General features: G+C 38.0%; 1 protein-coding gene across 1 annotated transcript in view; it reads left to right on the top strand.

Annotated features, from left to right (window-relative positions):
• Window positions 1-12,353: 12,353 nt before the first annotated feature.
• The window catches only part of smad6b (SMAD family member 6b), a 28,088-nt gene continuing 16,038 nt past the window's right edge, over window positions 12,354-24,403 (top strand). Inside the window, exons 1-3 of the mRNA XM_084123947.1 lie at window positions 12,354-13,894; window positions 16,834-16,890; window positions 18,394-18,471. Of these exons, the coding sequence (XP_083980073.1) occupies window positions 13,108-13,894; window positions 16,834-16,890; window positions 18,394-18,471 (922 nt within the window). The 5' untranslated portion in view covers window positions 12,354-13,107. The remainder of the gene's footprint in view (window positions 13,895-16,833; window positions 16,891-18,393; window positions 18,472-24,403) is intronic.

The raw sequence follows: 24,403 nt of genomic DNA, 5'->3' as shown, positions 1-24,403 counted from the left end.
ATGCAGGAATGCTGTTGATCTGCGTTAACAAAGCCTATGGAACAAGCAAATTCCAGAAGTAACAAGGCAGTATAATGAACTTCTCAGCCCTGAGGCTCACATTAGCACTTGAGCGATGAGATTTGCCACATCACACTTCAGTTCATCAATTAAGCAGGAATCCAACAACAGATGGTCTTCATTAGCACAAGCAAACTGTAATGAGCAAACAGCTACTGATGTTTTATTTCTCATGTTTTTGAGTCATATACATTTAGAACTGCTAGTGCCATCATAAAATGGGCCGGTTTTGTTGATGCACGGTTTTGTTGATGGGGTAAGCTCAGGGTACATAGCTGGCACTGTGGCCCCATTTTTTTCTTTTCAAATGAAGTTTGTGAAATCATAAAAAGTGTCTGTGGATGATGTCATTCTTGGTTCCAACATGGGTTTTTGGAGTGCTAGGTTTACTAGCGTTTGGGAAACATTATAAAGTACAGTGGTTCACATTGAGAGAGCTTGTGCTTTCTCCAGCGTTCCTCTGCTCCCCGCCACCTTGCCATGGCGGCACACAATAAAAACACACTTTTATTAAAACATTCAGGACTTTGATGCTTTCATTTCACCCATTTGGGAATAGGATATTACCCCATTCTTCGCCCTCCGAGAAGTAGGCCTTTTTTGGGATGAAGCGTGTTATGAATTGCACAATTGGTAAAGCATCCAACGGCGTTTCAGCGCTTGCGACCTATCTGGTCAGCTTCAACAGTTGATACCTAGACAAAACTACTGTTGTACCAGGCAATACCAACAGCGATCTATGCAGAATTCTGGGTGTAACTTGGTGCATTCAAGTTACAAACGAGGAAAGTGAATCTAGGAATTTGCAGGATATTGTGGCGGAACATTGAATGCTAGTCATATTTTTCGCCTACAAGATTATCGATACTCAAACACCATGTTACAATGGGAGCTGTCAAAGAGCAAGCGGAAACAAGGCCGACCCTATAAAACATGGTACCAAACATTCAGGAAAACCTGCGAAACACTGGCGTCAGATGGGAAGATGTTGAGAATGCTGCTTCAGATAAGACTCTTTGGAGGAAGCTTGCTGCCCTATGCGCCTTGTGCTGAAGGAACCGATGATGATGGTGTTATGAATGCTTTGTTGTGCTAAGTCAATAATCTGTTATTGGTGGAGGGAATGCTTAGTGTGTTTAGGGCCTACATGCGAATGTTTTTGCCAGAGTGTGAGGACTGGGTTGTGCCAAGGTGTGAAAGTCTGCCTGGTGCCAGTTTATTTTGGCCCTCACTCTTTTTCTTCTGTATGTGTTGGCATCTTTTCTCACGCAGTATTATTCTTACTGTAATGGATCCTGGTTACTACTGCAGGCAATCCTGAGTAAAACTTTATGAATGTATAAACCTTTACATAAACATGCTGGCCGTAACAAGCCGAGTCTAATATTTTGATACACTTGGTTAAGATCACATTTATACACTTTTTTACATTAGGCATCGCTACATTGATTTAGCTTCGGTGAAAGGTTGCATAGTTAAATGCACAAGAAATACTAGCTGTTAGTAGTAGATAGTAGTTGTCTCTTATAGCAAACTTGGTAACAAACTCAATCTGTCATAATTCTTAATCACAACTAATTATATTCTAGTATATTATGGCCTGGTTTCACAGACAGGGCTTAGATTAAGCTGGTGTGCATCTTGAGCCAATTCAACGGCTCTGACATATTTTAAGATATATCAGTGCATGTTGCTTTCAGTTAAAATAGCTCAATAATGCATTATAGTCTGGGAATATAATGTCTGTGAAAACGGGGGTAAATTTAATTATCTATAACAAATGTAACATCTTAATAAAATATAACTTAGTAAAACCAGGAAACCTCAAGCTGTTAAAAGCATAGAGTCCATAACACCGTACCCTAAAACAGTTCGAATGAATCCCAGTGTGTTGATAGTCCTTTTGCAAGTGTCCAACAGTGTATACTCCAAGTGATAGTCCAATTGCTTTTAACTGGAAAGGTAAGAATAAAACTCTACAGTCCAGGTTCGGTGATCTCCAGCACACTTGTTAGTGACCCTGTTTGTTTGCCATGCTGCTTTCTTTATGCTGGCTATTTCCTGTTTCCTGTCATGTGATTAGTCACATGACAGGCAGACCCAGTAACATTTAAAGACATACACACATTAAATGGTTAAGAAGAATAAAAATGGATAAGAAAACAATTAAAACTCTATTATACATAAAATCATTGTAATAAATAGAGCGGTAAAACATGTATCTTATGTGACAGTGTCACAAGTGTAAAATTTTTCCCAAAATGTACATATTCTGGAATACACCGTAAGTTGCTCCTCTGAAGCATCACTCCAGTTGCGGAACTTGTAAACACGGCTTTTGTTTCCTGGTGGACCGTTAAAGATTCCAGCACACTAGGCCAGTGTTCTTCAATCCTGCTCCTGGAGGGCCACTATCCTGCAGAGTTTGGTTCCAACCTGCTTCAGCACACCTGCCTTTGAATATTCAAGTGATTCTGAAGAGCCTGATGAACTGATTCAGGTGTGTTTGATTAGGGTTGGAACTAAACTTTGCAGGACAGTGGCCCTGCAGGAGCAGGATCGAAGACTTCTGCACTAGGCTCTTGGAACACCTGTTGAAGTCAGCTAATCAGATATAGACTTTTGCCTTCGTCCCAGTTCTCTTATACTGTTATATCAACTCTCCTTAGCCAATCAGATTCAAGAATCATAAATATATGTTGTATAATTGAAGATGTTGTGATTCTGCTTGCAACATTATAGTCAAACATGACGTTAGCCCGAACCCAAGTCAACATCTAATTCAAATTAAACACAAAGTTTCATAAAGGTATCATTATAAGCAATTAATCTGCCAGTTAAGTCAAAAACAAAGTTTGGGTGGTTCACAGAAGGAACAGGTTGTCTTTCTCATCGGGGTTGCCTTTCCTCAGTGAACAAGCCTCTAATTTAGGGCCTAGAGGAATGTGTGTGTATGTATGTGTGTGACTGGGTTTAAATCAATCGGGCAGAGACAGTGCAATTAGAGGTTTTGACTTGGTTATCTGGCTCTCAAAGACAGACTGTCTCCATGACCCACTGAACAAATGCTGATAAAAAGCTGGAAAATATTATTCTTCACATAAGTGTGTCTCTGGTTTGGGCTCTGGTGACCCAGTCATATGGGGCTCAGCCTCGCCGTCTCTGCCGGTCAGGAAGAGAGATAGGAAAAAACACGCAACACTCAGATAACCAAACTATTGATCTGCATTCTGCGACGCCAGTCTCTAAAACCAACTATGTGATAGAGACACAGCGCAGGTGTCCTGATTTGATTTGCTTCCCTTGTTCAAGTATTAATTAGTCGTGTTTCCCGGGACTTGTTTATGTATACGGGGACATTTCTGATTTATTAGTCACTTTTTAGTGTGTCTTTAAAGAGCCATTCCTGCCTTTCTGGGGTCGTGACTTCTGACAGCGGCATGACAGAAAGCATGGGAGGAAAAGGTGCAGTGTGAGGAATGTTTACAGGCAAGCTTGGAAGAGCAATGTACTACAAACCTAAATTATTTCCAGATTTATTACTCGATCCACGGTTCCAAACTCAGAATCACATTGCAAAACATTTCATCTTAAACCTTTGCTCTTATAAATCTACCTAACATTTATTCAGTCCGAGTCAGTGTGTCATAAAAAACATAAAATATACAAATCTACATTTCATTTTTTTGTGTGTGTGTGTGAAATGGGCTACATTCTTAAACCTGTCCTGAATTAAGGGCTCGTAGTTCTTTAGAGGAGCTGTTGAAGGCAAATGATGAAAGTTCTGTTATCATTTACTCACCCTCATGTTGTTTCAAACCTGTATGACCTTCTTTCTTCTGTTGAACATAAAAGGTCTTGTGTTTTTTATCCATACAATGAAAGTCAGTGGGGTCCAAAACAGTCATTGAACCCCCATTGGCTTTTTATTTGTGTGTGTCCTACAGAAGAAAGTCATATAGATTTGGAATGACATGAAGGTGAGTAAATGATGACAATTTTTATTTTAGGTGAACTATCCTTTTAACTGTCCTTTCCTAGTGTGTTTGAGTAGACCATCCCAAGCGTCCCATAGTAATGCAACTGTAACTTTTATTCCCTTGCATTCCTTAAGCTCCTTCATGGACCCAGAATAAGCCTTATCGGCAGGAATGTGATGGTGAAGCCAGGCCACTGACAGCCCTCCCCTTGGGGCATGAATTACCCTGACTGGTACAAAGAGAAGATGACACACGCAGCCTCGGGCCCCGTCTGCCTGGTCTACCTGTCTCCAATACAACCTAGTGAATCAGATTGCTTCCAATTAAAGATTCAACCATCTTTTTCCCCCAATACCCACGTGCTTTGTCTCATAGCAGACATGTCTTGTGGCATTTACAAAGAATGGAATGATTGTACAGTATTGACTATAGAGGGGTGGGGATGTGTAGCATTGAGTGAATAGATTATCTTCAGAATCCCCTCCACCCCCACTGCGTCCACGGGCCTAAGTGTGTGAGCCTGTTTCTCATTAGTATCTGTCCGTACTGAACTCCCTCGCAATTTCCTCATGGAGAATTAATGCCTTCTGCTCTTTGAATATATGACTGCTGTCACAGGCTGGTGCATTTTATTGTTATGTTGCATGTACTCTTTTTCTCCACTGATTTTCTTCAAACAGTCTTCCACACACTCCTCTATACTAGCGTTTCTCAAACGATTGTCTTCAAGAATATAATATATACCAAAAACGGATGGTCTCGCAGGAACACAAACCAGAAATACGTTTTTTAAAAATTATTATACCCTATTATACTTGATGTAATTTACCATTAAAATAACATCTATCTATCCATCCATCCATCCATCCATCCATCCATCCATTATTCTATCTATCGTATCTATCGTTATATCATTCATTCTATCGTTCTATAGTTATATCTATCGTTCTATCTATCGTTTTATCATTCTATCTATCGTTCTATGTATCATTCTATCGATCGTTTTATCATTCTATCTATCGTTCTCATTCTATCGTTCTATCTATCTGTCTGTCTATCTATTGTGAGTGACAGACTCATTAAATAATTACATGTTCTTCTTCAACAAATGTATAAAAGGCTGGGACATAAAATACCTTTTTTCTTTTTACTTAATTTTATATATTGAATAACTAAAATATATTACTTGTTATAACTATTACTTATTGCATAGGCCTAAGTGTCCCATGAGGTGCTTGGACAATTGGATGGGAATGTATCTCTCGGTTGTGTTTAATTTGATATCCTCTCCCTCTGAAGTGTCAGTGCTGTACCAAGCTTGCGTGACCACTGGATTCTTACCCCGGGGTCTCCAGTGGTGCAGACAGTCTGCTTTGCTGGACATATAAGAGCGGGGCAGGGGGACAGTGTGTGTGAACAGCTGGGCCCTGTTTTCAGCCCTCTGACTCAATTACCTCGTCCTCTTTGAAGAGCTCTTTTCTTACACACTTTCACATATGCAGCAAACATTAGGGTCAATAGAGTATACACTCCTAAAAACAAAGGTTCCGAAAGGGGTTTTTCACAGATGCCATAGAAGACCATGGGTTTCCCAAAGAACCTTTCAGTGAACAGTTCTTAAAAGAACCTTTTTTTCTTAGTGTAAAGAACGTTCTAATAATCTAAAGAACCTTTTTTCTGCTATAAAGAACCTTTTGTGATAAGGCTCCATGAATTCATTAAAGGTTCTTCATGGAATCATTGATGCCAGAGTGTAGAGGATTTATTTCATACGTATTACTTAAAAATTATTTTAACAGTACATTTTTATTGTATGAAATTGATTTATTTTACAATAAAATTTCATGCATTGTCTTTACAATATGAAAACAAAGCAAATGTATTTTGAATTTAAAACTCTAATATATAATATATAAAGCAATATTTAAAAATATTTTTTACTATGTAAAGGCAACATTTGAAAAATTGGTATACAACCCCTACCTTTTGTAGGATAGAGGAGGAATTATTCAGCGACAACCTCAGGAAATAACTTTTTATTATCAAAAAAATTATGATTTTGACAACATATGTTTTTACATTACTTTAAGTCACCAAGATAAGCTATTTTCAACTTTTTTTATGTTATATACAAGATCATTCAACTCATTTTTTAAGGTCGGTTTAATATAATTTAATTTAAGTAGTTTAAGTTGAAATGACTTAAATATCCAAATTGATTGTATTTAAAAATGTAAGTACAAAATATTCTAATAATATGTAAATTACACTGAATATGTGTTTTGTATTTAAAAAAGGCTTTGTTTTTACAGACATCATGTCCATGAAACCACTAATGTCTTTCCTTGGCCAAAAACATAATCTTAATGCCATTCCTTGTATACTTTTTTGCATAACTCTCATAATTTTCCCTTAAAAATGCTCTCTTTTCATTTATCATCAAGTGACTGGAATTGAGAAACGAAATAATCACTGCCAAAGACATTTGAATGCCAAATCTCTCCAGGCTTACATGGTGTTGGACAGAAAACAAAACTTGCTTTATCATTGTTTGAAAGGTAAAACTTTGCCTCGGGTGACACATTTTATTTGAACAACATTAGTGTATTGCAAATAGCCAGTGAATGAAGTCACTAATCATTTATCACAGAACCTCCTGCAGGCACAAAATTGTACAATTTGATCATAAAGAAACAGTTGAACAATATGGTCTGAAAAAGCACTTCCTGTTAGCTTTAAAGGATAATTCCGGTATTTAGCACTTTGAGTCTCTTTTCTGGTTTGTTTTGGATGAACTAGAGTGGTGGACACAGAAATTTTGACGATGGGTCCTGTCCATAGACTGTAAAAGGTCCTGTCTCGACTTTTTGACTCGTTTAGAATCGCCTTTGACGCTTCAGAGTGGCTGCATGCACGAACATGTCCTTAAAACAACCCTTAACGTTCGTTTTCAAAACTGTGCAACTCACCGAGTGGTTAGTGGTGTTCGTTGATGTTCCAAAACAAGTAGCGTAGCGAAATACAGTTTCTGTCGTGTTTTATTTGGCATTTTGTAAAATCCCATTGATTTCTGTTGGAGTACTCGTTGCTCGTTGATAATATTACTGCGCTTCAGACTCAAATATCGAGCGGAAGTTTATACGCGGTTGTGCGGTATCTGAAAAAATAGTTCCACTATAGCAAATAACACGGATTGAAATCATACATTGCGCCGATATATTTGTTTTTAATCATCAACGAACACCACTAACCACTCGGTGAGTTGCACAGTGTTGAAAACGAACGTTAAGGGTTGTTTTAAGGACATGTTCGTGCATGCCCGTAGCCAGCCACTCTGAAGCGGTCAAAGGCGATTCTAAACGAGTCAAAAAGTCGAGACAGGACCCATCGTCAAAATATCTGTGTCCACCACTCTAGTTCGTCCAAAACAAACCAGAAAAGAGACTCAAAGTGCTAAATACCGGAATTATCCTTTAATTTAAAAAATACTGCCATTTTTCAGATATTCAAGCAAAACTGCTACCTGTCAATGGACAGGTGGGTGAAAAGCTATCATTAGCACTATTATACTGTGAGTGGGGCTTTCACAGGTTTTTCAGTAAAGTGTGAGAATGATTGAACATGGAGTGCAGTGCTGCAATAACAGTTTTCTTTGCCCTGTCTGACGTGTGATTAAGTTACAAAAGAGAATGTATTTGCAACAGGTGCCTCTAATACAGAGCAGGCGTGAGGGGCTCCATGCTCTCTCTCTCTCTCTCTCTCTCTCTCTCTCTCTCTCTCTAACCTCCATGAACCTACCAGGGAAATCCGATTCCCACTTACACACAGGCAAATACTACTCTTAGTCACAGAGCAAGGGGCAGAAGTAGAGGACAGGTGTGTGTGGTGTGTGTGTACATCACTGTGTGACTAATACTGGACGTTTGGGATGGTTGATGATTAAATCTGATGATTTTTCATTTATTTATAGTTTAATAAGAGTGCACTTTATGCCCATGTTAAACTGACTTACTATAACTTGTTTGACTATTTTTTGAGAAGTATGTAATGATTGAGTTGTCAGTCTACATTTTATGAAGTGTTAGTAATTTTAACATTATAAAGTAAGATGTTAAATGTATAGCATTGCCTTTTTATTTTATTTTCAGTTTTGCATGTTTGTGTTTTATGTTGCATTGTTAATGTATATTGCATTATTTTAATAAGAATTGTAAAATCACTAAAAACCACCCTGTAATGCTTAAACACATTGTATATATATGGTCCAGTTTTTTTTACCATAAATATTAAAAAGTAAGATTTTTTTTTCTTATTTAGAGTATAGCTAGTTTCATGGAGTTAAACACCTAGTAAATAAATACGTATTTGCTTTAATTTTATTTATTATAATTTTTGATATATAGGTATATTTTGGTAACACTTTATAATAACTTTCATTAATTAATCATTAACAAACATTATATAATGCTTAACAGATAATTAGTCAATATTTATTCACATAGCTAGAAATTTGAGATGATGTGCTTGTTAATGTTTACTAATGAACTTATTAAACATTACATCATGATTAACAGATCATTATTTAATGTAGACTGAAGTGCTAAAAAAATTAATTAAACTTTCAATTCATATGATCAAGCACTTTTTAAAAATCTTCAAATGATTTTGACAGATGGTTTACAATGATTAAAAGAATCAGTAATAAATCATTAACAAACATTATATAACGGATTTAGTTCATATATATTCAAATAGCTATGAGATAATATGCGTTAATGTTTAAATCAACTTTTTAAACATTACATAGTGATTAACAGATCATTATTTAATGTAAATAAAATGTTAACAAATGTCATTTAATTTCAATCAATAAATGACCTATGCACTTTTTTACATTTACAAATGTTACTTAATTAGTCGTTTTAAGCACATTACACACTATTCATGTTAATATTCTTCATCAACTCATAACCACGGTCTACCAAGTTATAAATTTGGTATTCATTTTTTTGTGGTGTATGCACTTATACTATTCACAAATTTTTACAAATAATTTATTAATTATTTGTTCATGTTTTTGCAATACCCAATCTAAAGTTGAAACTATATTCATTATTTGTAAATGTTCATAAATGTTTACTAATCATTTAGTACCTTTATAGGCAGTCATCTCAATGGCAAAAGTGTCCCAAATGACCTGAATTCACCCTTTTTACACATCTTTTCAAATTATTTTTTTCATTATTTGTTCATGTTTTGCAGTACCCAATCTAAAGTTGAAACTGCTTGTCATTTGTAATGTTTATAAATGTTTACTATTATGGGCATTGGACTTTTAGCTACCATAACAATGTTTGTGTAAAAGATGGTTAGGTTTAGCTAAATGCTTGCTAAAGACAAAACACATTATTTTTGTTATTATAATTTGGGTGCAAAACATGTTTTTATTGCTATAACTTTATCCTTAAACAGGATATTCTTGGATCATACATCAACATGAGAAAGCTCTTGTTCATTTATTAAAACAATGTTATATAAACAGTTTGAACCATGTTTCCTTAGTAATCAAATTGACCCCTGCACTGTAAAAAAATCATATGATCAATGTTTTTACATTGCTTTAAATCATCAAAATAAGTTTTTATCATTTTTTAAAGTCAGTTTAATGTGATTAAAGTTGAAATGAATTAATGTACTTAAAAATTTAAGGCAGCAACTTTTTTTTTTACAGTGTGTACACTGTTGACCCCTTAACCAACCAACCTTAAACCTATACCCATACCACCCTGTATCACACTTCAATAGCTTCAAATGGGTTTTGCAATAGAACATGAACAAAATAAGCACATTACCTCAATATTTTTTTTAACACAAGTATAGTTAAAGACACCTATATAAAGTGGGACCAGTCATTCTTATATTGTTAATTTTTCAGTTGAACGTATATATCACTCATAGCTACCAAACGCCTTTTTGCATTTTGTACACTTGCAAATGCAAGAAAGTCCATTAGGTAATATATGAACTGAAGTTTACTGACATTTGTAAGCATTTTGATTTACATTAAATAATGATCTTTTAATCATTATGTAATGTTTAATATGTACATTATCTCATATTTCCAGCTATTCTAATATTTAATGATCCATTAAATATTATGTAATGTTTGTTAATGATTTATTAATGAAAGTTATTAAGCATCATCTATATTTTTAATTTTAGGATACTTGGAGTTCTTATTGGTTGATTTGGATTGGAATTGGATCTCCTCCCACACAGTTTAATTTCACATCCTCTTGATCACTTGATAAATAAGGCTGTCAGCACAAGTCCATTGTTAAGACTGTATTTACATAGCTTGTTGCCGAATAAGCGTGTCAAATACTGTGCTCTGCTTGTTGGCAAGCTGCCGGGAAATTTATTTCATTCACTGTCAATTGTAACAACAGTGGGCGAGTCTATTTGCGTTTTTTTTTTTGCCTCTTCTATCCAATCCCTGTCTCCGGGGGGCATGTCGTAAATGTTGGGGAACCAATCGGCAGGGTTTATTGCTGAACTTTTGCTACTTTGAGCAAGTTAATACACTGAGAGACGTCGCTCCGCCTGCTCTAGCCTGCAGCCAGTCTTTAACCCTATACGTGCATGAGTGAACAAAATACTAAATAGCACAGAAAAGTGATAGTTTGAATATATATATATATATATTTACACTTTATTTTAAGGTGTCTTTGTTACAGTGTAATTATATATTTAAGTAGCCTACTGAGTAATATTAATCAACTAGGCCTACATGTACTATAGGATTAGGGTATTAGGGTTTGGTTGAGGGTTAGTTGCATGTAATTATACATAATTTACTGTTATTACCATGGTAAGTACATATTACATATGTAACAAGGACACGGTAAAATAAAGTGTTACCATGTTAAAGGGATACCATACCAAGGTAGCCTGTACATTAAAATTGAAATGACTCAAACCAAAAGGTCAAAGAACAAGGTGCATTGGGTTTACATCTCAGGGTAAGGATAGTATAGTAGTATTTTTAAGGTTTTTTTTTTTTTTTTTGAGGGGGTGGGGGTGGGGGGTAATTGCACCTCACAGTCTCTGCATGACCCATTGCGAGAATTCACACCTGAATGAGAGTCGCTTGCACCTCATGAGGTCATTCTATGGAATTTGCAAGCTTCCCAGTCCACTGAAAATTCCTCATGTGCAGGTAATGCACACTTTGCGTCACACTAACAAAAACTTGAATCTGATTTGGATGTATTTGCCAGGTACTTTTATGAGGAACATGGCAGTTATTGATATAAGACATATATTAGATATGTAGCAAATAAGAGCAGTTCTCAACTATAAATTAAAAGAAATGCAAGAAATTCAGCTAAATAGTGTACAAGTTATCAGTGGGACCTTAGAAGATACAAATGTTTTTACTCAGTAATTCTTGCTAATTAAAAATGTTTAACGGATAATGAAATGAATAGCACATTTGAGAAATATCACTCATGTGAAACTAAGATGTATCATAAAAAGCTGTTTTATTCTACATGGAGAAGGTTGCCCCTTCATGGGCACCTTCATGTTGACACCACGTCATCCAAGTGAATTAAATAGGCCTACTACAATTAATAGTAATAAAAATATTAATACTAAAACCGTAGCATTACAGCCACCACATTGCTAATTCTCTCTTTTAGAGATCATCTTTTTTCCCCCATATTTTCATGTGTAATATGAGAAAATATAGACAAAAATAAAGATGGACAAACTTAATGCATCCAAGCCTATAGGTGTCAGTATAATGTCCAAAACGTATGGTACTTTTGCAGTAATTAAGAGGCTGCTAAATATAAATAAAAACTTTCTGAGTGCACCTTTAAAGACTTTGAACGGTTTGTTATTATCCTGTGCAGATCCTGTTGTAGAATGTCGTATGCATATATTAGATGATCTTTTGTATTAAAAAAGAAGAATGGTAAGTTGTAGAGTGTAGACACATGCAAACAGCTTCCGACTCCACAAAACTCGAAATAAAGTTATGACCGCAGTAAAGTCGCATTGACATCATCTTGGAAATGTTTGTTAAATAATTCTTGGATTTTTACATTAGTTCTAATTTACTCGCAATTCTTCTTCTGCTTAGAATAAACAATCATCTTAGGATATATGAAGAAATAGAAGTAGATGGATGTTACGCCTTTAAGAGTTAAGAAACTTGAAACCTTGTTTGCGCAACAATCAGTGCAGCTCAGAGCCGCCAAAGTGTCTAGACTAGCACATGATGGTAGTCAGCCAATGGCTCCATCGCTCTCCTCGGGGGCCCTATGTGTGTGTGTGTGTGTATGTGTGTGTGTGACAGGGAGAGAAAAAAAGGAAAAAGGGAGAGAAACGGAGAAAGAGAGAGAGATCTGGGTTGCAGTTTGACCAGGTCTGAACACGGAACCAGAAGCACACTATAAGTCCACGGATTGTTCCTTTTTCTGGCCCCGGCGCGCGCATAAGGATATTTTTGGATCGCAAAAAAAGAGTGCGCTGGAATAGTGGAAAACAACCGGAATAGTGAATTCTGTGAGGAATTGTCTGTGGATTTAATTCGCCGAGGAGCAGCTTCATTCATGTCACCAGACCCGCTGTTGAAGAGTGGATTTGAACGTGTTTCAAAGTCCGAAAACATTTGAGAGCGCGCGACTAGTGTAGCCTTTCGCGTAGCCTTTTTTTTTTTTTTTAACAACAAATGTATTTGCTGTAGTTAAAACCCTTAGTGCATTTAAAATCTAAAAACTTTCCAAACGGTGTTCACATGTAGGGTACTGACAGCGTTCTTCTAGGATGAATGCGTTTCTGTGTAGCCTTGCGGTCGTTTGACGTTTTCTGTTTTTAATGCAATATAACATTGTGCCTTCAAAACTAATGTTGTGGTTTTGCCACCAATATATGGTGCTCGGCTGTGTGCACGCGCTGCACGGCATTCGACCAACATTAATGTTGCACGAGCTCAGAAATAGTTTTAAATCGCTAAGATCTGAACGTAAATAACTCATCTAGAGTTTCAAGTTGTCGTATGTTCAGGACGAAACGCTCAGGTCTTGTGCGGCGACTCTGGAGAAGCCGTTTGATTCCAGATAAAGAGGGGGGCGATGGATATGGCAAAAGCGGCGAGGGGTCTCGAGACGATCTGCTTGGCACCAACCCAGAGAAAATTCCCAAGACGGAGTTCAGACCGATGACCCCGAGCGGGTCGCCTGGCGTGGACTATGGGGAAGTGTGTACGAGGAATCCCACTGAGAGCAGCGGTGGTGGCACCTCAGGGGGCGTTTTGGACCAAGATGGGGGTACGGTGTGTACGATGGGAAGCCCTCGGTCTGTGCAGGACAGCGATTGTAGAACAGTCACTTGCTGTTTATTTAAAGATCGGGACCATCATTCTGGATCTAGAAACCCGGAGCCTGGCTCGTGCCAGTTCGTGCTGAGGAACATTGGTTCTTCTCGGGACCCCGGTCCTCTTGAGAGCCAGGAGACGAAACCTCGCTCCGTCATGGAGCAGGAGCTCAAGACCGCCACCTATTCGCTATTAAAAAGGCTAAAGGAGAAAACCTTGGATACTTTGTTGGAAGCCGTGGAGTCCAAAGGAGGGATGCCGAGCGACTGCGTGATGGTATCGCGGACCGAGCTGCGGTTAGGCGGCCACATGGCTCCTCCACAGCTGCTCATCTGTAAGCTTTATCGGTGGTCAGACCTGCAGCACACGGCCCAGCTTAAAGCGCTCTGTGAGTGCAAGAGCTTCGGAGCTCAGGACGGTCCGGTGGTGTGCTGCAATCCATATCATTACAGCCGACTCTGTGGGCCAGGTAAGAAGATCCCTTTGGCGATTATTATGTCTAAAACTTAGGCTATATTTCTCATTATTATGCTTTGCTTTACACCTGCTGTAATGCCAAAGCTCTTTCCTCAGGGCTTCCCCAACAGTTGCATTGGAGCTGTGTTGTTACAGTGATTCATATACTACAGAATGCCATTGATAAAATTGAGTGCAGTAGCAAAGAAGAATTTAGCGTTGCTTTTCAGTGTAAAAAAGAAAAATTGGCTAATGTTCTTATTAAAAAGTAAGCATTTACGTTTCGGTGCTTTAAATATACAGTATTGACAACAGTGACTTAAATAATTACATTTTGAATTTGCACATTATCCATAATGTAGCCTACAAGCTCTGTACTGTACTGTTTTTATTTTCTGCTTCTTCATTATTTCCCAACAATCAAGTTGTTACCAGGAAACTACATTGGCAGAAATAAAATACAAACATAATTAACCTAGCCTACATAAAAATGCATGGCGTTTTTAATCGTCTTAATTGCAGCTACTGAATTGAAGATAGACAGCATTTGTGACCTTATCCTTGATACAATTACTCTACTGGGTTTATTAATTTTTTTCTGCTGGTCAATAGGTAATATTCTCCAATTAGTTGCCTCAAATAGTTGAGCAGTAGAATAATTGGTTAGAGTGTAGTTATTATAGCCTATATAGGCTATTTTTTTTTTAGAGAATTTTCTTTGAGAACACTGTCTGTGTGGCCTAAAAGATCTTAAACCTAAGACCAAGCGGTTCAAGAAGCTTAAAAAACGTTTTCAATCCTACCAGTTCCTTAGTTAAGTCATTTAGCAATAATAGGCTATAGTCAACTGCTGGATTATTTCCTCTCACAAGGCCCATAATCACCAATAATTGTTAATTTCTACATTTCAGATGTTATTGTGACATGTTTAGTCTGTCTCAACCAAATCTCTAGTCTCAAAAAGGGGGAAAAAAGCAGAGTATAGTAAAATTCCACAGATTGATGGGTTAACGGTTAGAATTCCTAGCATTCATTGACAGTATAGATTGACATCTTGTGAAGATACCATTGGGAACCTGAGGCACTTGGCAACCTATAAGTCAGTTTTTCCATAATAAATCCTCACATATTAAGAGATACTTTTTAATCAAAGGCTTCAAGCTGACAATTACACTCTTTGCTCAGCGTTTTATTGGAGTTTCTCAGAGCAGAGACGCTTGAGGGAGACAGCAGCCCCTCTCTCTCCCCTCTGTTCTCTGTAGAGACACACATAGCTCACAGGCGCTCATGCGTGTCCCCATGAAGATGGTATTTCTTTCATGCGATTGAACAACAGAGCCCTCTCAATCTTCAAACTCCATCAATGGCTGTGACGGGTTTTTTCAAGGTTAATTTTCACAGACGACGTTAAAGAGAGAAATCCTATTGTTCAGGTGTTGCCCTATTGCCCGTGAGAGCATTTATCACGTAGCCTAAAACAGTGTTTAAGCAAACATTTCCATGTATTTAGCAAGGACTATAAAGAAACTATCCTTTACTATCAATGTTTAGCGATAGGCCTACATACTTTTATTTTGCTTTGTGTTTGTTGTAGCTTTATAAGATGGCAGTGTTTAGGCTACGTTTCCTTTTTTTTTGCAAAGACTTTATCGCTTTGAAATGATATCAGTTTCAAGTTGCGCTTTAAAAGTCGCTTTTTTTCCTGAGGAGGACCCCTCATGCTATTTAGGTGAAGGAGTGGCGGTAATATACAGTTTGCATACAACTGGCGCCAGACTGACTCGCTGTGTATCTGAGTGACTGAGTTTAGGATCCTGGCAATTACTGCCGCCACTCTTAAAGAGACAGTCCACATTATGCTTTTCTTTTTCCCCCACTACCATAAGGCGAGGTCATTACTTGTCCAGAGACTTTTTTTCCCTTTGTGCCGTCGAACTTTTAGTGGTTTCCATTGTTACTAGATGAGGTTTTGCGATTTTTAAAAGATGAAAAACTTATACAGGCTTATACAAATAGGCTAGTTTTTGTATTAATTTTAAATGGAAAAATCTTTGATTGATGTCCATGCCATTAAATGGTGAATCACCTAAAACAGGCAGTGTTTTATTCAGCTTCAGATGAGATTTGCGATTTCATTAAAATCAATGAAATATTTGTATATAGGCCTATATATTTAACTGCTGCACATTATTATTGTGTATGTGTGTTTACAAAAAGTTTGTTTACAGGCCCACCGAAATTCAGTGATAAATGTTTTTTGTTTTTTTTATCTGAGGTGTTTGTTTGATTTTTTTTTTTATTCTTTTATTTTAATAATTAAACAAACATAGTGGTCAGAATATAGGCTATACACCAGATAATTAAAGTTTTAAACTGAGCTGCTATTAAGATATACATATTAAGTTTGAGCATTTTTGATTTATGTTTCTCAGGTGTACTATTTGTTGCAAAATGTTGATGTATAATATGCACATCGTCAACTACGTTTTTTCTCTCTCACATTATCTGCTCTGATTTTAGTGAAAATCTGTGTGATTCTGGGGAATTGAACTCCGGAATGGTGTTAAACATGGTAAAATGTGAATAATAATATGAATAAGAGAAGTAAACCCTTAATGATATTTCAAATGATAAAATTAGTAAAAAATGTTTAATAATCCTGTACGTGAGCAGGGGATGTGTAGATCTTTGTAAATGGCAGGCGTTTTAATTTTGTAGAAATACTTTCTATGTTGTTTTGTGTATGCAGATTCCATATGGACCTATGCATACATTTTCCACAGTGCAAATACTCCATGTTGTCAACATGGTGTATTTTTATTTAAAATAAATGATTTTTTTTTGTGTGTGTCATAGACCCAATATAGTCTGTCAGGATTAAATAATATATCTATAATTAATTTTCCCATATTTTTCTATTCCAATTATAATCATACTCTTGTCATATTTTAGAGTCACCCCCTCCTCCATACTCAAGACTTTCCCCCAGCGAAGAACACAAGCCACTGGGTAAGTTTCACACACGCTCTAATTGCTGATTAAATATGTATTTATTTAAGTTGTTGTGCATGTACATTCTGAGGGAACAGATGATGGGAGATCATTTACTGACAAATTTAATAAAGTAATCTGTGTAACAAAATGACCTAGCCAAAATAAGTCAGTGCCATCAGTTGTCATCCACCGGTTGAATCCCTGGCTTTACGGAGAGCCAAAGGGGAAGCAAAAAGTAGAACAACGTGAAGAATTTTAATGGTGGCAATTAGGCACAGTGACCAACTGAGAGCCAGTGGAGGCTGCAGCCAGTATCCGGCAGGGCCCATTTTCAGCATGCCAATCTGGAGCCGGCCTGGGCTGGGCCCTGTATGTTGTGAGGGATGCTGGGGCCTGGCACTGGGCTGGGATATCCTCTCAGTGCCATAGCTCAACATCGGGCACACTGTTGACGGGAGGTGGGGTGGAGAGAGGGTACCATCTGGAACTGATGCATTGGGGGTTTGCAGCTCGGTTTGTTAATTGTGATTGCTTTTTTTTAGAGATCCACATCTCAGAAGGCAGAGAGCAGCCTGATAACACATATTTCTGCTCAACATTTCTACTGTTTATACCAATACCAATGAAATTTCTCGATACCCAATAGCAAAGCAATAACTAATATGCTAGTGAACACACTTATCAAAGTGTAGCGTCAGTTCTGGCAGGTCACGTCAGTCAAGCTCGCGTCAGCTGACTCTCAGCTGATCCACGTCTACCTATACGGATACGACGCCTATCACTGTATACATATATAAGCTCCTTCAGTGTTATCAGCAGCTATTGCGTTTCTCAGGATCTAATTACCCTCCTCCATCCCCAGCTCCTCCTCTCGTCAGTCAGGATTTGGCATTCTGATTCCCTTATCCATGCTAGGCTGCATGGATGCGCAGGGAGTTCTTGCCCAGAACGGAACCATACCGCCAATCCAAACTGTATGCTAATTGTCAATCGTATTTGACGATAGTGGTCCTGACAGAACTTTATGTAAAACGCTTTATAAATTGTACACTACTGTTCAAAGTTTGGGGTCGTAAGATCACCAAAGCTGCATTTATTTAATGAAAAATACAGTAAAAACAGCAATATTGTGAAATATTATTATAATTTAAAAAACTGTTTTTATATTTGAATGATTCTTCAGGATTCTTTAATGAATAGAAAGTTCATAAGAAAAATATTTATTTGAAATAATTTTAATTATTGAAATTATTGAATTACAAATGTAATCAATTAATAATCAATTTAATGCATCCTTGCTAAATAAAAGTTTTATATTTGTAAAAAAAAAAAAACATATCACCCCAATCTTTTAAACTGTATTATTTATATAATATAAATATTAACCATTTAAATTAAAACAATGGCATGTTGCTTTTTACCTGTATTTTAACAATCCTAGTTGTATCATCAAATGAAAAATATTTTTTGAAATTTCTAATTAACTACAGACTCTAACCAGATCCTTTATCTCCTCAGATCTGTCAGATTCCACACTGTCTTACACTGAAACAGAGGCTGCCAGCTCGCCTAACGTCACCCAAGGGGAATTCTCAGGTGAGTTTTCTAATTTAAAAATATTTCGGCTCTGAAATGTAGTGTTGCTCTGTCAGCATGGCCTGTGATACCATTGTCAGACTTGTTGCTGTTTTTTCCAGTCCCGGAGAGCTCATGTGGTAACATCTTTGTTCAAACAAAGGCTACGTGCCTGTGATGGTGACCTTGCACCAGATATTTACTTTTTTCCCCTCTGCATGCTCACTTTTTTTCAGTGAGCATGCAGCGGGTGTTTTCCCTTTTAGTCTCCTTTTTTGTAATACAAATCTCAAAGTTGGGCAGCAGTTATTTCACAGACATAGTTTTGCATTTGTTTGCAGGGTCAGGAAGGGGTAAAGTGCTCGGTAAAAGTCTAAAATGCAAAGAAAACAGCAAGGCATACCTTCCCCTGTCCTAAGTTCTGCGAGTTCCCATGGAGTGTGTTTGAATAAATGAGCAAACTTTGCAGGTAATTTGGTTTTTATGTTGTGCTTTGCTCCTCCTCATTAAAGGCCATTAGGAGTGGAGATAAAGCTCTCATTGTGAGCCCAGCAGAGGTTCAGTGGGCCGTGTTGGCTGGCCATAGAGCCTGCCTCCCCTCCTCTGTTTTCTTTCAGAAATATTTGAGTGGGATCAAACTGTAATAAGATCCAAGCTCGCAGGGACACACACACACACACACTCGAGCACACCGAGTCACGTTATACGCTCTGCACACAACGGCGCGTATCGGAACACGCACACACGGATCAGCCTTTATGGCTCTATCTTGACCGGAGTGGGCTTTTTTTCCGTTCCTGTGAAAGGGCCACACTGAGAGAATAGAGGAGAAACAGTTTTGTGTCATGGTTTGAGATGAAACACTCCCCTCTTATGGAATGAAACCAACATGTTTCTCTCATAAAACTGGAACCGCTCAGTGTATGCGGAGGATCATGGCCGCAGAGACAGAAAGGCTAAGTCCTTGTTTTGCAGTGCTAGAAATAGCATTCAAAGCGAGCGGGTCAATCTGCCCCCTTTCCCAGAAGGAGCTACCTGAGCTTGTGGCTTCATGCACCCTGTCACCACCACTTCACAGGCTGGCGACACTCCTTGTGCAAACAAATGATGTGTCAAATGCTTGCTGAGATGTTTTTTCTCTGGATTGGGTCTGTGTGAACTATGATTTGCTTGTAGGTACATAGTCAGGCCTTTTTAGCTTCATTTTCAACTATATGTTTATTATTGTCCTATACTATAACAAATATAGGGTGCCATGTTGGTTATCGGCAAATATTGTTGATATTTAGTATGTAATTATGCATGCTCATTTCCCCTCTTTTTACACATAGATTACATTTTCCATAATCTAATGCTCACTTAACCTTTAAATTGTTTTAGTATCACTGTTAAATGTAATGTTTGGGAAATGAATACTCTTTTTTTATATTGTACATTTATAATGTTGTGATTCCTAAATTAATTTGTAAAATTTAAAGCTATTCTCACCAATGACGATAACTATAATGATCTAGTTCTAAATATAAAAGAATAGCAGTCCACACTTGTAACTATAATGATAACGGCACAGAGAAATTATATTGTTAGAATCACTTTCAGAACGATTTTTTTCCAGCTAATGAACGATAAAAACATTGACAGTCAATCAGAATCCATCCTGCTTTAACGAACTAGAGCATTTTAAAGCGGAAGATGACACAACGAACGATATCGTTCGCTGGTGTGGATGTTGATATAGTGATCTTTATAGTCATCATTCTTGGTGTGAACATCATTCTTACTTTTGCCAGTGTCTAACGTTCACTTAACCTTTAAAAAGTTTTAGCAACAATTTTAATTTTAATAATGCATTGGCAAGAATATTAATACCGGTGTATCCGTACAAGGAAATTGGAAATCTTGTTAGTTAAGCATGCAAAAAAATAATAATAATTTTTTGTGAGGCATTGAACAGTTTTACAAAAATGCCAGTAGCTGAATTTGTTAAAAATTCCATAGGTGACTCTCTCCAAATAAACCAACATAAGGTATGTAGATTTGGAGAGAGTGACCTATGGAAATTCATCCCTTTCCTTTATGCTACCTGTAAAGAAAGAAAAGAAACTCTAGGATTTAAAAGCTTTCATGCATATGGCCATCCACCCACTCTGAGTCCCTTATCCCACCCCACCCACATGCAGGAACTAGTAAAGCTCTTAAAAATGAGGCCAGGGGGCCCGAAGGTGGGAGGGGAGCAGATTGCAGCCCCCTGGGCGAGTGTAACTCCTGCTCTGAACACTCATCCACTCTGTCTGACAATAGCAACAGAACACATCTCAACGAGTCTGATGAAAACTCCCTGCCACCCAAGGGCAAGATTTTAGAGAATTTGGTGTCTTGGTTTGAAAGACCAAGCTTGAGATCTGAGGCTATTTATGTAGTAGATCTTTGATGTCTTGAGGCCTCAATGAGTTTGTTTGAAGCGCACTGCGTTCGATTTTTTAGCTCAAATTTATGAGTTTCCATAAGATTTCCTGCATTTTTTTTTTTTTTTTGGTGGCACATTCTGGAATCCGTGTGAATATTTCTGCATGTTTGTGTTGGTGTCTGTGATGTGTGCGCTTCTGTGTGTTTGGGTACACCTCTGTCTGTTTGTGTTGTTTGTATCTGGATGTCTATAGCTCGCCATTTCACCCACAGTTTCTCTCGTTTAAAAGCAACTGTGTTTGTCAGTGGATGTCTACACTGTGTCAACGAACGGCTATTGATTAAGTGTTCACTATGTTTTCAAAGCATAGCCGTCGAAACATGTGGTCGTGATGTGCTACACGTGTGTCTGTAAAAATGTGTGTGTGTGTGTTTCAGTCACATTCTGTAGCTGTGACTGGGTTGTAATGCAGCCCACCTGTTTCCTCACTCCTTGTTGTGGCCGTGTGGAGATCAGAATTATGCTCTTTGAAGTAGGTCTCATTACTTCCTGTATAACTGCATGCATGTGAGTTTGTGTTTCCTCTCTGTATTGGGGTTTTTGTGATCTTTGAGGTTCACAAGTCCCTGTATTGGGAGGTGGTCTCCTCGTACTCTGTGCTTCTGATGCTGACTGAGAATGTCAGCATGATCATAATGGTGGGCACAATTTTGTCATCTACCAGTCTATCTACCAGTAGAATTGTTTTTCCAGTGATTATTAGTCTGTGTGATGACCAGTGGCTGTTTACAAATCATTTTCAGACCAGTCATGTGCTACAGCTGAGAGATGCACCCTAATAAACCCACCAGAATTTGTCACCGGATGGGAAAAAATAAGCAAACGCAACATGTTTTCATGCATATGCGTTCATACCCTGAGACGTTGCAATCACAGTGAGAACTTACTGTGGTTGTGTCATCGCTTTAAGAGAGACCCCACATCCCTCTGAGGAACCCTGTGGAGCCATTATGTTTTGTTGTGTTTATTTTTCTTGGGAAAGTAGGAAAAGGGGTCGGTTTGGCTGTGCACCCGCAGACTGTGCAGGTTTATGAAGAGCCGTTCTGGCCTGAGTAGGAGGAAAGGCTCAGTCAGGTATAAAGAGGATTGGTTTGGTGTTCTGTAATTTTACTCTGGGTTCTCTCTTGGTGCTTTGTGATGTTTACACTGCCCTCACTGTTTTTGGGGAGTAGATCACAGCCTGGCTGGCGTCCCTAATTGAGGTCTATCAGTGTCTTAAAAATGGAAAGCATTGACAGCCTCATTCAACTGTTCACTGAAAACCAAAGCCAGTGAGACCTCCCCCAATCAACAGAATGTTACTGCTGGTGTTGGTGTTCATTCTGGATCTATTCTGGTTCTGCTCAGACTTGCTGGTTCAGAGAGCAACATTTGCATCATTTTAGTGGAAAGGGAGTTAGCGCCATGAAGGATTAAATTAGTTGAATCCGAACTGAGCAGAACAGGTAGCATTGCTACCTCAAGGAACCATCGGATGATCACAGCATCGACAGTACAACTTCTTGTCTTTGTTTTCATAAAAGTGCCATTTTACAGGCCAGTATGTGTTTTGTTTTGACTGATAGTCTGACACAAGCATAATCACATACTTTCCCTCTCAGAGAATCACAAAACAGACTTTTTTGTTGTTGTTGATAAACTGGCAGCACTACACACATGCCAGTCTGTCTAAGTCTGACCTGACCTCATTTCTACAGTGCATCAAAAGGGCATCTGGAAGTACAACAATTACACAAAGTAATCGAAGCATGTGACGGCGTGCTGGTTACCACTGATTTGATTGCATCCATAGATTTCGAACAGCCTTAAAAAAGCATGTGATGACTTCCCTTCTACTTATTAACTGGCTTGCAGATGCCTGAATATACCTAGACTGTATTTCAGATTCTTTTCATTGTCAATGTCTAAATCTTTCAGATTTGTTTGGGCTTTTAAAGGGATAATTCACCCCAAAATGAAAGTTCTGTCATCCTTTACTCACCCAAATTTTAAAGAACATTTAAGTTCTATACATGAGAACATAAAGTGACAAGGAACATACAGTGACTATCAAGCAGTAAAAAAAAAAAAGCATTGTGAAAGTACCATAAAAATCGCCCCAGTATTCTGAAGCCCTGTGTAACAGTTTGAAATTAAAGTTAATCTTGCTTTCTCAAATTTAATTTGAGTTTCTGCATATTAAAAACATATTAGGCATATTTCTTAAGTTTCTGCATATTAAGAAATAAGTTTAATTTGAAATAATACAATTATTAACTGAAATGAAACCAAAACTAAAAAAAAAAAAAAAAAATCTAATAAAAACGAATAAAAAATGACAAAACGCACATAACATAATTACTAAAAAATTACACTATAAATAAAATGAAAACTGCAAATATAAAAATATTCAAAATATGAATAACTATAATAGTATATCCATATTATTAAAATAGCACTCATTCAAACTTCCCATCATGTTCAAGAAATGAGGGTGTGTAAGTTGACAATTTGAATTTTAGGATGACGGTTTCCTTTAAACCACTGAATGTGAGAAAGATTACAGACCTTTCTGAATGTGAAGACTTTAACTGCACTGTATTTCGTCCGTTGCTGAGGTAAACTAGGATCATGGGAGTGACATCAGCTGTATTACATCATTTACAGCAAAACTACGGATGATGAGTTATATAACTTTATGCGTCTAAATAGTTCTGCATTGGGACTGTTTCAGTTTCCACTCTCTTTCCTAAAAACCCATGCCAGTCCATATTACAGAAAGTACAGTCCCACACACGCACACCCTGCCCTGCCTCTGTAACGGTGTTACTATGCCAGTGAAAAATGAGCCACGGTCGGTGGGGTGGACAGTGCTGGGCCACCCTTTTGCCCTCCCCCTTATGTTCCCTCAACTCGGCCAGCCTTGGTATCTCTCCCCCTCTCGCTCTTTCCCTCCTTTTATCTTTTTTCTCCCTCTCCCCTATTCCCGTTGCCTGGCACGGGGCCTCGGGTTTCCACCGCAGCCCCAGAGCCTGCCCACACTCCCCCAGGGCCCCAAGTGCTCCAGGATACGGGATGTGGAAATAATGTGACTGGAGTACTTCCACCCTGCCTCCAGAAAATCAGGTTCTGCGGATTGTTTATTTGAGGGGAAGGAGGCCTCAGCCAAACATCCTGTTTTAAAAAGCTTGCCTGGGTTTTGTAGTGCAGTGGCTGCTCAACTACCCCTTTGACGGCAGGGGGAAGCTGAGGAATGTTGAAGAGAAGCCCAGCGGTCTGGAGGTGATGAGTTAGGATGTGCTTTCGTATACGTGTGTGAGAATACATGTGTCTGTGTGGCATTCGTTTGATTTCAAGTTATGTTATGTTTTTTTCATTTTGACGGAGAGATGCACAGTATGTAAATATAACACAGGCGGTACCGTGCAATCATGGCTATACCATACAGTTCTCCTTGATCGTGTGTTCCTGTCCTGAATGACCGACTTCCTCTTCCCCTTACATAAC

This window comes from Abramis brama (genome assembly GCF_963993115.1).
Source record: "Abramis brama genome assembly, chromosome: 9".
Lineage (NCBI taxonomy): Eukaryota > Metazoa > Chordata > Actinopteri > Cypriniformes > Leuciscidae > Abramis > Abramis brama.
This window is presented reverse-complemented; position numbering and strand designations above follow the sequence as displayed.